The sequence below is a fragment of the Lissotriton vulgaris genome, chromosome 5, assembly GCF_964263255.1.
Source record: "Lissotriton vulgaris chromosome 5, aLisVul1.2, whole genome shotgun sequence".
Lineage (NCBI taxonomy): Eukaryota > Metazoa > Chordata > Amphibia > Caudata > Salamandridae > Lissotriton > Lissotriton vulgaris.
This window is the reverse complement of record NC_141693.1, coordinates 1,757,341,391-1,757,354,452: the sequence shown is the minus strand read 5'-3', so window position 1 is coordinate 1,757,354,452 and position 13,062 is coordinate 1,757,341,391. Positions and strand designations below refer to the sequence as shown.

General features: G+C 45.1%; 1 protein-coding gene across 4 annotated transcripts in view; it reads left to right on the top strand.

The window, feature by feature from the left end:
- Positions 1-3,214: 3,214 nt before the first annotated feature.
- LOC147717107 (uncharacterized) overlaps positions 3,215-13,062 on the top strand; it is a 30,492-nt gene continuing 20,644 nt past the window's right edge. Inside the window, exons 1-3 of one of the 4 annotated variants that reach the window (XM_086924015.1) lie at positions 3,227-3,297; positions 4,314-4,375; positions 7,355-7,473. In XM_086924015.1, coding sequence (XP_086780141.1) covers positions 7,373-7,473 — 101 coding nt within the window. In that variant the 5' untranslated portion in view covers positions 3,227-3,297; positions 4,314-4,375; positions 7,355-7,372. Of the gene's footprint in view, positions 3,298-4,313; positions 4,376-7,354; positions 7,474-13,062 lie in introns of all 4 variants that reach the window. The other 3 variants (XM_086924016.1, XM_086924017.1, XM_086924018.1) reach the window with 3 other exon arrangements.

The window sequence follows — 13,062 nt, the reverse complement described above, 5'->3', positions numbered from 1 at the left end:
AAATTATTATTCATATCATACGAATGTTGGCTCTGACAGCCGTAACACTCGTGCAGACGCGTGTAGACCCGGCCTTGGTAAATAAATGCGGTGCTTAGCACCGGAAAGCACTGGCACAAATTAAGCACTGGTCTGCACTGACTGTGGCTGGCAGGGGACATGGCAAGCATCATAAGTAACACCCTCCGTATCACCGCCCTGTGAAGACCTATAGGTGGCAAGAGAAGTTGAGAGGCCTATGGATATATTATTTGCCATTTCGTTGTCTGTTTCTCTTCTCTGAAGACCATGGGAAGGTGGAGAAACAACCGAAAAGTGAATGCTTGCTGCACTGGGTATCAGACCCTTGGAAAACAAGCTATGTTTTTCCCTCCTCTGACGTTAGAGCAGTGAAGAGCCGCGATTCACATATGGTGCTCACACTAGGCCCCTCTTTACAAGTCGAGCGTAAAATCTGATGCCGGCATACTGCACCCGTAATTACTCATACCAAAGGGTATCATAAACACAGGTTGCACAATTGTTATGTGATGTTAATTTTTGTTTTCTTCTATATCGCTCGGCTACTCCAAGGAGCATCCCGGCGCTTTGGCGAAGAATATCAGCAGGTAGAAAAACAACATAACAGCTAAAACGCAGACAAAGGAAGAAAAAAACTATTTAGTAAAAAGCCACGTTTTTAGGCCCTTCCTAAAAACAAGAAGGCTGGTAGCCTGTCTCAGGGACAGTGGTAGTTCGTTCCAAGCCTTCGGGGCTAGGTAACGAAACGACCGACCTCCCATTCTTACGCGCCTAATGGCAGGAACTGTCATCTTGGACAAGCAGGATGACCTCAGGGTCCTGCTGGGTTGATACAAGGAAAGGCGTTTCCCAATATACTTGGGGCCTATGCCATGTAGAGCTGTGAAAGCCAGTGTCAGGCTTTTGAAGAGGATCCTCTTTGAGGTAGGTAACCAATGTAAGGTATTCAGTAATACAGTGGCACCTGCTCTTCTCGGGAGTCCATAGATGGCTCGGGTTGCCGAGTTCTGTACTACTTGCAAACGGGTCGAAAGGTACTTCGGTAGACCCAAAAAAAGAGCGTTTGCGTAGTCTAATCGTGATCCAATCAAGGCCTGAACAATTATTTTCCTATGATGAAGTGACACTAAAGGAAGAAATTTTCTCAGCATCCGCAGAATGCCGAAACACTTCCCTGAAAGGCACGAAATATGTGGCCCAAAGGACAGTTCACTGTCCACTATCACTCCAAGGTTCTTGGCCTTGAAAGACACACTGTCAGGAGGAAACATATATTGTGGCCACCAAGATTTCCAATTTGGCTCGAGAGCGCATCCAAAGAAGAGCAGTTCCGACTTGTCGGAGTTGCACTTTAGGCCATGACACCTAAACCACTCAAAAACCGCACCAAGACAGTCCCTAATCTGTATGCCATCAAACGACCCGCCCCTGTCACATGTGAATAGGAGCTGGGTGTCATCGGCGTAGGATATGATCTGGGCGCCAAAGGACTCCGCCACCACCGCCAGAGGGGCCATAAAGATGTTAAAAAGCATGGGGCTGAGAATGGAACCCTGTGGGACCCCAACCTCTAGCGGAGTCATATCAGCGGAGAAAGGGGGCGCCCAGATCGTTTGCCGGCGGCCGGCCAGGAAGGATTTGAACCAGTTCCACACCGTTCCGCGAAGGCCACATTCCCAGAGTCTTAAAAGGAGGCCATCGAGAGAAACGGTGTCGAAAGCCGCCGACAAATCAAGCATAACTACCATGGCCTTTCCCCCAGAGTCGAGCACCTCCCTGACGGCATCAGTGACCTCGAGTAAGGCCGTCTCCGTGCTAAAGTTTGCACGGAAACCAGATTGCGATGCGTGCAAAAGGTAGTTTCCTTCGATGAAACTGGAAATCGTCCTATGCACGTATCTCTCGGTCACTTTCGCCAATGCAGGGAGGAGGGAGATTGGCCTGTAGTTGGCATGAATGAGGGGGTCTAAGGTAGGTTTCTTGAGCAGTGGTAGGATCATGGCGCGCTTCCATGCCTGCGGAACCACACCTGTAGACAGGGAGGAGTTCAGAAGAGGGTTCAGCAAAGCATTTAAGGCAGGTGCCACTTTTCCCAGATATTTAGCCGGGCACAGGTCAAGTGGTGAGCCAGATTTCAAACCTGACAGAAGATCCAAAGATGTGTTAAGGCACATAGGGGGGAATTCAAAAAGAAAAGGGCCCTGACCCTCCGAAAAGGATGACGAGGATAGAGGACTCAGATCCAGCTGTGGGCAGGAGTAAGAAAGAGAGGCTTGAATAGTTGTAATTTTACTGACAAAAAAGGTGGCTAGTTGTTTTATCCAGTTACCGAGCCATTACCAATTGTGACTGTAAGGAATAGGAAGAACCTGAAGAAATCGGGGGCATATTATCAAGAAACAGCGTTAAAGTTATCAACGCTGTAGAGGCAGGAAACTGCTGCTAAAGGGGCGATGATGGGCTTGATAATATGCCCTTGTGAATTCCCATAGAAGCCCATGTTCTGGTGTGAACATAGGCTTCTATTGGAATTCTCCAGGGCATATTATCAAGCCCATTATCGCCTCTTTATTGGCACTTTCCTGCCGCTAAAGCGTCAATCGTTTATTGCCGTTCTTGATAATATGCCCCTTAGTATTTTCACATTTACTTCTGCAGGGTTCCCCTCATTCCAAGACACTTTCTCTGGATAAAATCTGCCCGGTTTTCACTGCCAAATTAAAACTAGTGAAACTCGTGGAGTTTAGGGTTTGTTAGCACAATTCGGAATTTCTATTTAGCCTTGGTAAAGAACATTGCAATGTTAAAGAGCATTTTCGCGTATAAAAATAAAATGTACTACAAAGAAAAGATTTTCTATTATCACCTAGCTGGTGTTCATACCCTCACCCTGACCTCAACAAAATATGAGGTACTCACAAAGTCCTGGAATTATGGGCTTATCTTCATTTCTCCTTTGCGTCCTAAATGTAGTGGGCACGTACAAGGTTAATAGTTGAATATGTGTGTATCAATAATGCTCTGGAATCAGGAAGCAGCACCTGCTATAATTCTTGAGAATTCATTACATGTTTACATTACTCACTATGTCATTAAAGCACCAGAGTTCAGATATGTCCAGCCAACAAAAGGTATGCTTTGTTTCCTAACACGAGTCTCCTCCCTCTTGTTACTGTATATATAAGCTGCACCTCTGAGCTTTAATCACAGTCCTTCCTCGGTCACTGGTGGTCCTGCGACCCGGAAATAGTATTCAGAGGAACAGTTTTTTAGGAGGTACAGTATGAAATTTATTTTTCTCTAGAAATAGAAATCGTCTGTAAGAAGTTTATTCTCATATGTCAATGTGTGTATTAGTAATAGCAGGCAGTGCTGAAAGCCAGGTAAGAGATGTGTGTGTATTGCATGTTCTTTTACAGGGCATAGAAGAGCTGTTTTAAAGACCAATTGGCCATGCATAGGGTTAACGCACAACTCTTACATCAGTTAAAGATGAAAACGATGGAAAGTCCAGAACTGGACAAGAAGTGTCCGGTGACCTGTAGTCGTCGGGTGACCTTAGCAGAAATGTATTGCACTGGTCCCCAGTACATTTGATTTTCAGCCTATTTAATTTCGTACGCAGCACCGAGGGTGTGGTGTACAATATTGTTACAGGTATATCCACGATGTGCTGCTGTGGATAAATAATGCTCCTGAGTACTGTAGCAGACATTGAAGTATTGCAGTATTCCATGAGTTCATTGACAAAACTGTCTGTGCAGCCCAAGGTTTTCTTGTCGGTATGAAGCGTGCTGTACATTACCATCTTATACCTTAAAGTGCAATATAGGTACGAGAAATCACTTCTACCTAACTTTATTGTATGGCATGAGCGCACTTGGTGCACCCCTCCCTTGGTGCAATACACTGGGTGAAAACATTCCAGGGCTGATAATAGTTCCTAGGCCAACTCTGGGCCAATCATGACTGCCCCGTAATCCTTTTTTTGTAGGCGAGGGAGAGTGCTGCAGAGGGAAAATGTTATTTTGTCTTTTATACTGGACACCCTTGTATAGTTTCTATTAATATCTAGTGCAATGTTTTCCAAACTGTGGGTCGCGACCTACTGGTGGTCGCCAGACGATTCGTAGAAGTCCAAGCAATAAATAAAGAAGCATTTAAATGTTGTGTTCATCTTGTCACATGTTATGTGCTTCAAAGACAGTGGTGAAATGTCAGGCTAGGTCGCCTTTGCATATTCATTTTCTTAACATGGGGATTGGTGCTTACGAACTCCTCTCACTTTGCAGTCAGAGAAAGAAAAGTCAAGTGAATCACGTGACAATCTTGCTGGGGACAGGACGACTGAAAGGTAAAGCTGAAAATGTGGATAAAATGAGACATTTAGCAGTTATGATAGCAAAATGAAGCACATTATTTCGTAATTCTGAAGTGTAATGGAAACAGAGTATTATAAGATCAAGCAAAATCAAGATACTTTACTTGCTGATTCACAAATGATAAATGTTTACTGAGTCCCGATTTCCACACATCATCCTTTGTGTGCAATATAGTTTTATCAATAAAACTGCGTGTCTGTGCACATTTAGTGGACCTTTCAATGGAAAATATGCAGCTAAGTGGGTTACAAAAGCTTGTCATCCTAAAAGTTGGGTTGTGTTTCTAAAAAGCTTCCGAAGCACTGATCTAGTGTAATATCTCATACCACCAAAAGAGGCATGGGTACATAATACGTAAATTAAAAATAAAACATCGCAAAAAATAAATAAATCGCCACCAAATACTAGGCTTCAGCTTCCATACAGGTCAGTCTGTTATGTACTGTATTTTAATCGTATATATATTTTTTAGCACTTACATTGATTAACCTATCCTTTTTTCACAGATAAGAAAACACTTTAATATGCACAGGCTAGAGTTTAATGGTTCGTAAGAAGCATATACATTTTAACAAAAAACAATCATTAAATGTAATTAATGCTCTAGAAGATCTACCCTTGAGCTGCTAAGAGAAAATAATTGAAAATATTAAACGCTTTGGGCACGATTCACAAAGGTAAAGTTAGACGAAAGTCCAACTTTGCGACATTCAGTATTCACAAAGTGCATTTGCTACTAGTAAATGCCCTTTGTGAGTACCGAAAGTCGTAAAATTAGACTTTCCTCTAACTTTACCTTTGTGAATCGGGCGCTTTGATTCCCTGTGTTATTGATAGTTCCGAGTAACCATGTCAGACTCTGTGATGGAATTTCCATAGGAAAGAGCTAAAATATTTCATTTGGTCTCAGATGCAGAAAAACCTCCAGTAAACTATGGTGTATACATGTATGGAATGTATGTAAGGGGATTTATAATTGCACCTACTGCTCCACAAAGAAGTAAACAGACAAGAGTTTACTGCCTGGCGTGAGGGAACAAGTGAGGTCAGTGGAACAAGAGGAAGGCAGCTGGAGAGTAGAGGGGTCCCTCAGACAGGACCTCCCATTGGGTGGTGGAGGAGGGGTGCACAAAGATGAGGTGCTGCTTGAAGCGAGGGGTCTTCAACTTCCGCACAGAAGGCAAGGTTGGGTGGACCTTCGTCTACAATGCCTTTATGTGTGATAGAGTCGTGTTCATGTTCAGACCTCTCTCCCCTCAACCAGCGCGGTCACTTGCGGCGTCCCCCAGGGCACAGCCCTCTCTCTTGATCTGTGTATTCTGTCGGTCTGGCTTCTTTATGGTCTTAGCCAAACACATATATTTCAACTGCACATCTATGAAGAAAACACTCACATATTGTTCCCATTGAGTGGACGTCCCGGTGATGGCTTATCTCTTCCGCGCTGTCTTCCCAAAATTAGAGAATGGATGGGGCAACATGGGCTGGGGTTTAACCCAAACAAAGCAGAGATTCCCATCAGCGTTCCCACCCTCTGCCACTGTTTTCCATGGCTTTCTGATTTTGGAATCTGTCTCAAACGATTCTGTGAAATGTTTAGAAATTAATTAAAATGCATCTGGCATTATGATTGGAAATACAAGTTGTGTCTGTTAGTTCCTTCCTTTGTAAGGAAAATTTAACTTATCCTTTTGATTCTGTTGGAGGATGGTTGTTGTGTCATTTTGACTATACTTGACTGCAGCAGTGGTACTTAGGTCTTGTTTTCTCTGAACCGCAGGCTTTAGCCAATCCAAAATCGAGTTGTGTCCCTGGCGCTTCCATCTGCTGGATCCCTCCCAGTTTGAAACCCTTCCATTGGCTGTCTCTACAAACGTGCATATCCTTTAAGGCGCTCTCTATTGTCTATCTTTCATGATATACCAGATTACCCACCTAAATCCGTCTTTGTTTGAAGGTGTATGCTCCCCCTAGAGCTCTCCACTAGTCCAATCAAATCCTCTTTTCCGTTCCTAAATTTCTTACATTTCGTGAGGGAGGTCTAGCCTTTTCTGCCGTGCCCCTACATGCTGAACTCTCTGCCATTTACACTCGTCGCAGGACTACATTGCAAAATATGACACTCAAATATTTTGCCTGAGATTAAGATCTTTTCTAGCCTGTTTTTTTACTGGTAAGGCACCAAGAGACACTAAAGATATTTCGCTCACAAGAAAGACTCAGGTACACAACATACAAGTAACTTGCAATGGATGAAAACGACATCGAAATATTCTTTACTTATACAGAGTTGTGACACTATTCACATTTGCTGATTTCATAACGTTCTCAAACCCCAGAATGGGATTAAAAACATAATCTGATTGCCTAGTTTTTGATACAATCGCTTTCTTAATCAGTTTTGCGTTTCATCATCACCGGACAGGTATTCACACAGTCAAAATGGTGGCTGCAGAGATGCCTCCTTGTAGAGAGCTATGGAGGCTGCATGTGCCTAGTAAAATGTAACATTGCAAATGGTTCTATGGGTGCAATGTGTACGTTACATCACTTGCTGATATGCATGCGTGCATGGGGTGTCACCGTGTACAAAGAAAGGGGAGGCCTGATGGCTCATACTTGGCCATGAGCAGCAAACAAGGTTGGCCAGGTCCAGTTCATCAGTTCATCAAAGAAGATGATGGACAAATGTGCTTTTGAGCTGCCACGTTTGGGGATCAGTCACACTGCGCTCCTCCTGTTTTCTTTCGTGTAGTTTCCTAAGAAGTTTTATAAGAGAACATCAATATTCAGATTTTTCAGCTATGTTTGCTCCGTTTCCCCTGTTTTATATATCTCAATCCCAACTGTCTAAAGCTACTTGTTTTCATTATTTTTTGCATTATAAAAAAAACCTGTTAAATGTGTAAAATGTGTGCTTTACTAAAACAATCATTGCATTTTTTTATTAGCAGTATTTCTGGTGAGACATGGGCATCCTTCCAGGCATCTGCCTACTGGCACTGCTTTCGGTGAATTTGAGTCAAGCCACACAGATTTCTCCAGCCAATCTGAACTACATTGTAAATCAGTAAGTACCACCATTCGTGCTCAGAAACTGGCATGGCTTGACGAAATTACAGCTGATGTGCTCGTCGTTTATGTGATCAGAGCAGCAATGATATGTGTGAGTCAATGGGGGCAAACGTTTAAGGGGCAATGCATAAGGTAACTTGGTCACTTGCAGCTTTTAATAACCAGGGTGTTAGAAATGGGGTTTCTGGTTGGCTAGGGTATGTACCTAGGCCAGGCAGAACCCACCACTCTAGTCAGGGCAAGGGAGTTACACACTGAAGATAACCCGTGCTCACCCCCTTGGTAGCTTGGCAGAGCAGTCAGGCTTATCTCAGAGGCAATTTGTAAAGCGTTTGCGCAACACACTCACACAGCAGCGACACACTAGGCACTCCTCACAAGGTTATGTAAAAATATTCTTTGTATTGTCCATAAAAACACTTTAGAACGCAATCACATATAATACATAGTGCCACTGGCACTAGCCAAGACTTCGGAGGGATTATATAAACCACATGGCCAATCGGGCAATGGTCATAAACATTTATCATATACATCACAGAGCAACAGTCCCTGTAGCTGCCTTGCAGGTCAGCCTCCAACGGCAGTTCCTCCTGGCACACTGCAGTCCACTCAGTGTGCTCACCTCCGTCCAATTCCAAAAGCAGTTCAACAAGTTCAAAAAGCTCAACAGACATGGGGTCACAGCCCCAATATTTATAATACTAACAGTCTTTGTTCTCTTCTGGTAGAGGGCTCTGAGCCCAGTCCAAACCAGTTCTAGGAACACTTTAACAATATCATTCGGTGCACAACACTGCCCATTGTAAGTGTACGCCCTGGCCACAGATAGACCACAGGGGGGCAGATCCATCATTGTGGAAGGCAGGCACCGCCCTAATCAGGTACAGGTGCTACTCCTCCCACCACTCCAAATGCAGACCAGGCCTATTCAGCCTAGCGCTGACTCATCCAAACTCTCTGAAGCCACTGCACATACCCAGCCCCTGTCACTCCAAAGCCAGACAGTCAATACACATCCTAGCAGAGGACCAAAGACACATAGCACACATAAATGCCTACTTCTAACAGTTGTCAAAAAAGGAGGGATTTGGACCAAAGGATTAGAGGGTAGGTAGGGCCAGTTATACTACATAAGAAAAAAATTACCTATGCCTCTAGTGACTTCACAACACTTATTCATATGAAGTAAGATGAACGAAAACTAATACGTTTACCTTAGCAGTAATTTCTGCCTTTTATTTCATTATTTTTTTTATTAATATCTTTGATCACAAAAAGAACACATAGTCAACTAAACGAAATACCACATTAGTACTTACACAGTGAAAATGAACAACGTGAAAATGTGTTTTGACATACAATTACAAATAAACTCATAATAGTCAAACATCAATACAAACGAATGAAATGTCACAAACAACAATCAACATATACACAATACGAAATACAAAGTTGTCATACAAAATGATAAATTAGACAACTAGCACCCTTATATCTGGGATAAATCAAATCCTCTGTAATATCAGGGACACAAGGGGGTGTATTTGCAATATTTAACCAAGGAGTTGAGTTCCTTTGTCTGCCGACGAGTTTCGAGTGCCGGTTAAATCAATTGCCGCACTCTCATCAGGGCTGGATTAGTCTTTCTCACGAACAGACTGCATTATGCCAGTTAGATGTGACCATCAGCAATGTGTAACAAACAGTGGTTGCCAATCTGGTTTTCAATATTGTGTGGCCAAGACGATTTGTAAACAATAGACAGCAATTGCAGGTCTTTACTTTCGGGGAGGGGGGCCCAAAGGCGTGGCCCCGCAGAGGAAGTGTTGTAACAATTGACAATCCTTCACTCTCTTTAAAAATAATGCGTGGCTAATAAAGCTTCAGGCTCAAGGTTTCAAGTGGGGATCTGCCTCCATTGTTGCTAACCAATGGCACTCGAAACGCGTCGGCAGACAAAGGAACTCAACTCCTTGGTTAAATATTGCAGTTCAAGCTGGACTGTTCCCATGAGGCACAGGGTCAAGACTGATTTGCATATGGCAGATCTAAACTGGGGGGGCATGATGAGCAAAAGAATGATGGATTTAACCCAGATCTCTTGATTGCGGGTGAATGTTTTGATCTGTTCTGCATTCCGTCCATCAATTGTGTGCCTTTTGCTTTCTCACACTAGGTGCGCCGAGTATGCCCAGACATGGGTCCCAGGCTCACTGTGCCACTGGAATCAGGCTATCCTGGCTGATGAGGGGTGAAACCCCGAAACTGGTACTAGGATGCTTGTTTCCCATCCAGGTAGGACCTGGCTTGGCAGTTCGGGCCAAACTGTTCCCATGATGCACAGGATCAAGACTGATTTGCATATGGCCAGGTCTAAACTGAGGTCTCATGGTGAGCAAAAGTGATGGATTTAACCCAGATCTCTTGACTGGGGGGTGATGGTTTGATTTGTTCTGCATTCTGTTCATCAAATGTGTCTTTTGCTTACTCACTCTATGTGCGCTGGGAATGCCCAGACGTGGGTCCCGGTCTCAGTGTGCCACTGGAATCAGGCTATCTTGGCTGGGGAGGGATGAAACCTCGAAACCAGTCCTAGGAGGCTTGTTTCCGGTTTAGGGAGAACCTGGCTAGGCAGTTCGGGCTGGACTGTTCCCATGAGGCACAGGGACAAGACAGATTTGCATATGACCAGGTCTAAACCGGGGTGGCAGGGTGAGGAAAAGAATGATGGATTCAACCCAGCCCTGAAGAGCTGCTCGCCTGCTCCCCGCGAGGACCGGGTGGTAGCCAATGAAGCCTTTGACCAGTGGATTAACTCCACCCTAGACACCATCCTTCCAAAAAAAGAGGTACGGCATTGAGAGGGTCCCAATAAACAACCATGGTACGCTGGGGAACTTAAGGAGCATAAACAACTGTGTAAACGTGCGGAAAGGAAGTGGAGAAAGGACTATGCCCCCGCTGCGAAAAATGAATATAGGTCATCCCTGAGATCGTACAAAAAATTATTCAAAACTTCACAAGCCGCATACTATCAGAGTAAAATTGCGGAAGCTGTTAATGCCCCCAGAGAAATTTTTTAAATCTTTCAATCTCTGGTTACTACCCCCAGGACTATCACTCCCGCTCTGAACCCACAGAAACACTGTGAGGACTTAGCTGCCTTTTTTGCGTCCAAGGTGTCCAACATCTACTCCAGCTTTGCGCCAATGGCATATAATCCAGACAATATGGAGCGTGAAAAAGAGGGGGCTAAGGAAGCAGACCTAAATCTATCTGGAGGTCTCAAAGCCTTCCCGCCATTGGATCTGGCTGGAGTGGATAGTCTCCTTGGTAACCTTAAATCGGGCTCTCCGCTGGATGCTGCACCTCCGGCAGTCCTTAAACAGGTATCAGGGACAGTATGCCCAGTGATAATGCAGGTCATTAATGCGTCTCTGGCCTCTGGTGTAGTGCCCCTCAACTGGAAGAAGGCTAAGGTCAGAGCCCTGCTAAAAAAACCCAGTCTGGGCCCTGAAGACTTGGCCAATTATTGGCCTATTTCACTACTACCAGGCATCAGCAAAATAGCTGAAAAACATGTGAACCAGGTTCTTTCTTCTTTTATTGAATCCACTGATGCACTACATTCCACCCAGACAGGGTTTAAAGCAAAGCAAGGAACAGAGACAGCTCTGGTGGCGGTAGTGGAGGCAGTTAGAGGTATTGTGGATGCAGGAGGTTGTGCTGCGGTGGTCCTGTTGGACCTCAGCGCAGCCTTCGATACTGTGAACCACTCTCTCTTGCTGCACCGGCTGCATCTTACAGGGGTCTCCGGATTGGCCTTCAAATGGCTCCACTCCCTCCTATCGGACAGATGCTTCTCCGTCTTTGAGGGAGAGGTGTCATCCAGCCAGCTGCAACTGAATCACGGCGTTCCCCAGGGATCATCCCTCAGCCCCACGCTGTTTAATATTTACATGAGACCTTTGGCTGAGGTGGTACTTCCCTGGGGAATCCAACTTGTTACTTACGCCGATGACACGCAGCTGGTTGTTTCTTTGGTGAGGGACGATGCTTTAGATCAGGGGATCAATAATTTGACCCCGTGTCTCACCAAAGTCTTGGAATGGATGACCTCTTCTTTTTTAAAGTTAAATGGGGCCAAAACGGACATTATGCTTCTGGGCTATAAAGCCCCAATTAACTTGGACCCCTGGTGGCCGTATTGTCAGGGACCCCCTCCGGTACCTAAGACCCAAATAAAAAGCCTGGGGATCTGGTTAGACTCCTCGCTAGGATTTCAATACCAGGCTAAGAAGGTGGCCGCGACCTGTTATGGATTGCTGAGAGTCTTAAAAAAAGTTCTAGATCTCCTTCCATTTGAAGCTAGACGAATGCTGGTCCAGTTGCTGATCTTGTCGCGGCTGGACTATGCAAATGCCATCTACATGGGAGCCCCAGTCGGTACCATAAAAATTCTGCAATCCGTGCAGAATTGTGCAGCTCGGCTGCTCATGAAAGTCCCCAAACGATGTTCGGCTAAGGCCTCACTTCAATCGCTCCATTGGCTACCCATCCAGGAAAGGATTATATTTAAAACCTTGTGCCTGGCGCATAAGTCATCCATAATGCTGGCCCGTCCATTCTTGATCCCCTGTTTCGTCGTCATCAATCAGTGAGATCTTTAAGATCTAACCAGCGTAATTTGCTGGTAGTACCCAGGGTGAAGCTGGTTCGGATGGGTGGCCGCCGGCTTTCTGTTCAAGCAGCCAAAGAATGGAACAAACTCCCAGACAACATCAGGCATGAGTCCAACCATCTAGCTTTCAGGAAGCGACTAAAGACATTCCTGTTCCAATAGTGTCTATCTATGTCCTCTGGTCTTACTGCGCTGGGATGCTCGAGAGTACCCATGCGCTATACAAGAGGGTATTCATTCATTCATTCATTCATTCATCTCTTGGCTGGGGTGAAGTTGTCATTTGTTCGGCATTCCGTCCATCAATTGTGTATCTTTTGCTTTTACGCCCTAAGTGCACAGGGTATGCCCAGACATGGGTCCCAGGCTCACTGTGCCACTGGAATCAGGTTATCCTCGCTGATGAGGGGTGAAACCCCGAAACCGGTCCTAGGCATCAGCAAAATAGCTGAAAAACATGTGAACCAGGTTCTTTCTTCTTTTATTGAATCCACTGATGCACTACATTCCACCCAGACAGGGTTTAGAGCAAAGCAAGGAACAGAGACAGCTCTGGTGGCGGTAGTGGAGGCAGTTAGAGGTATTGTGGATGCAGGAGGCTGTGCTGCGGTGGTCCTGTTGGACCTCAGCGCAGCCTTCGATACTGTGAACCACTCTCTCTTGCTGCACCGGCTGCATCTTACAGGGGTCTCCGGATTGGCCTTCAAATGGCTCCACTCCCTCCTATCGGACAGATGCTTCTCCGTCTTTGAGGGAGAGGTGTCATCCAGCCAGCTGCAACTGAATCACGGCGTTCCCCAGGGATCATCCCTCAGCCCCACGCTGTTTAATATTTACATGAGACCTTTGGCTGAGGTGGTACTTCCCTGGGGAATCCAACTTGTTACTTACGCCGATGAC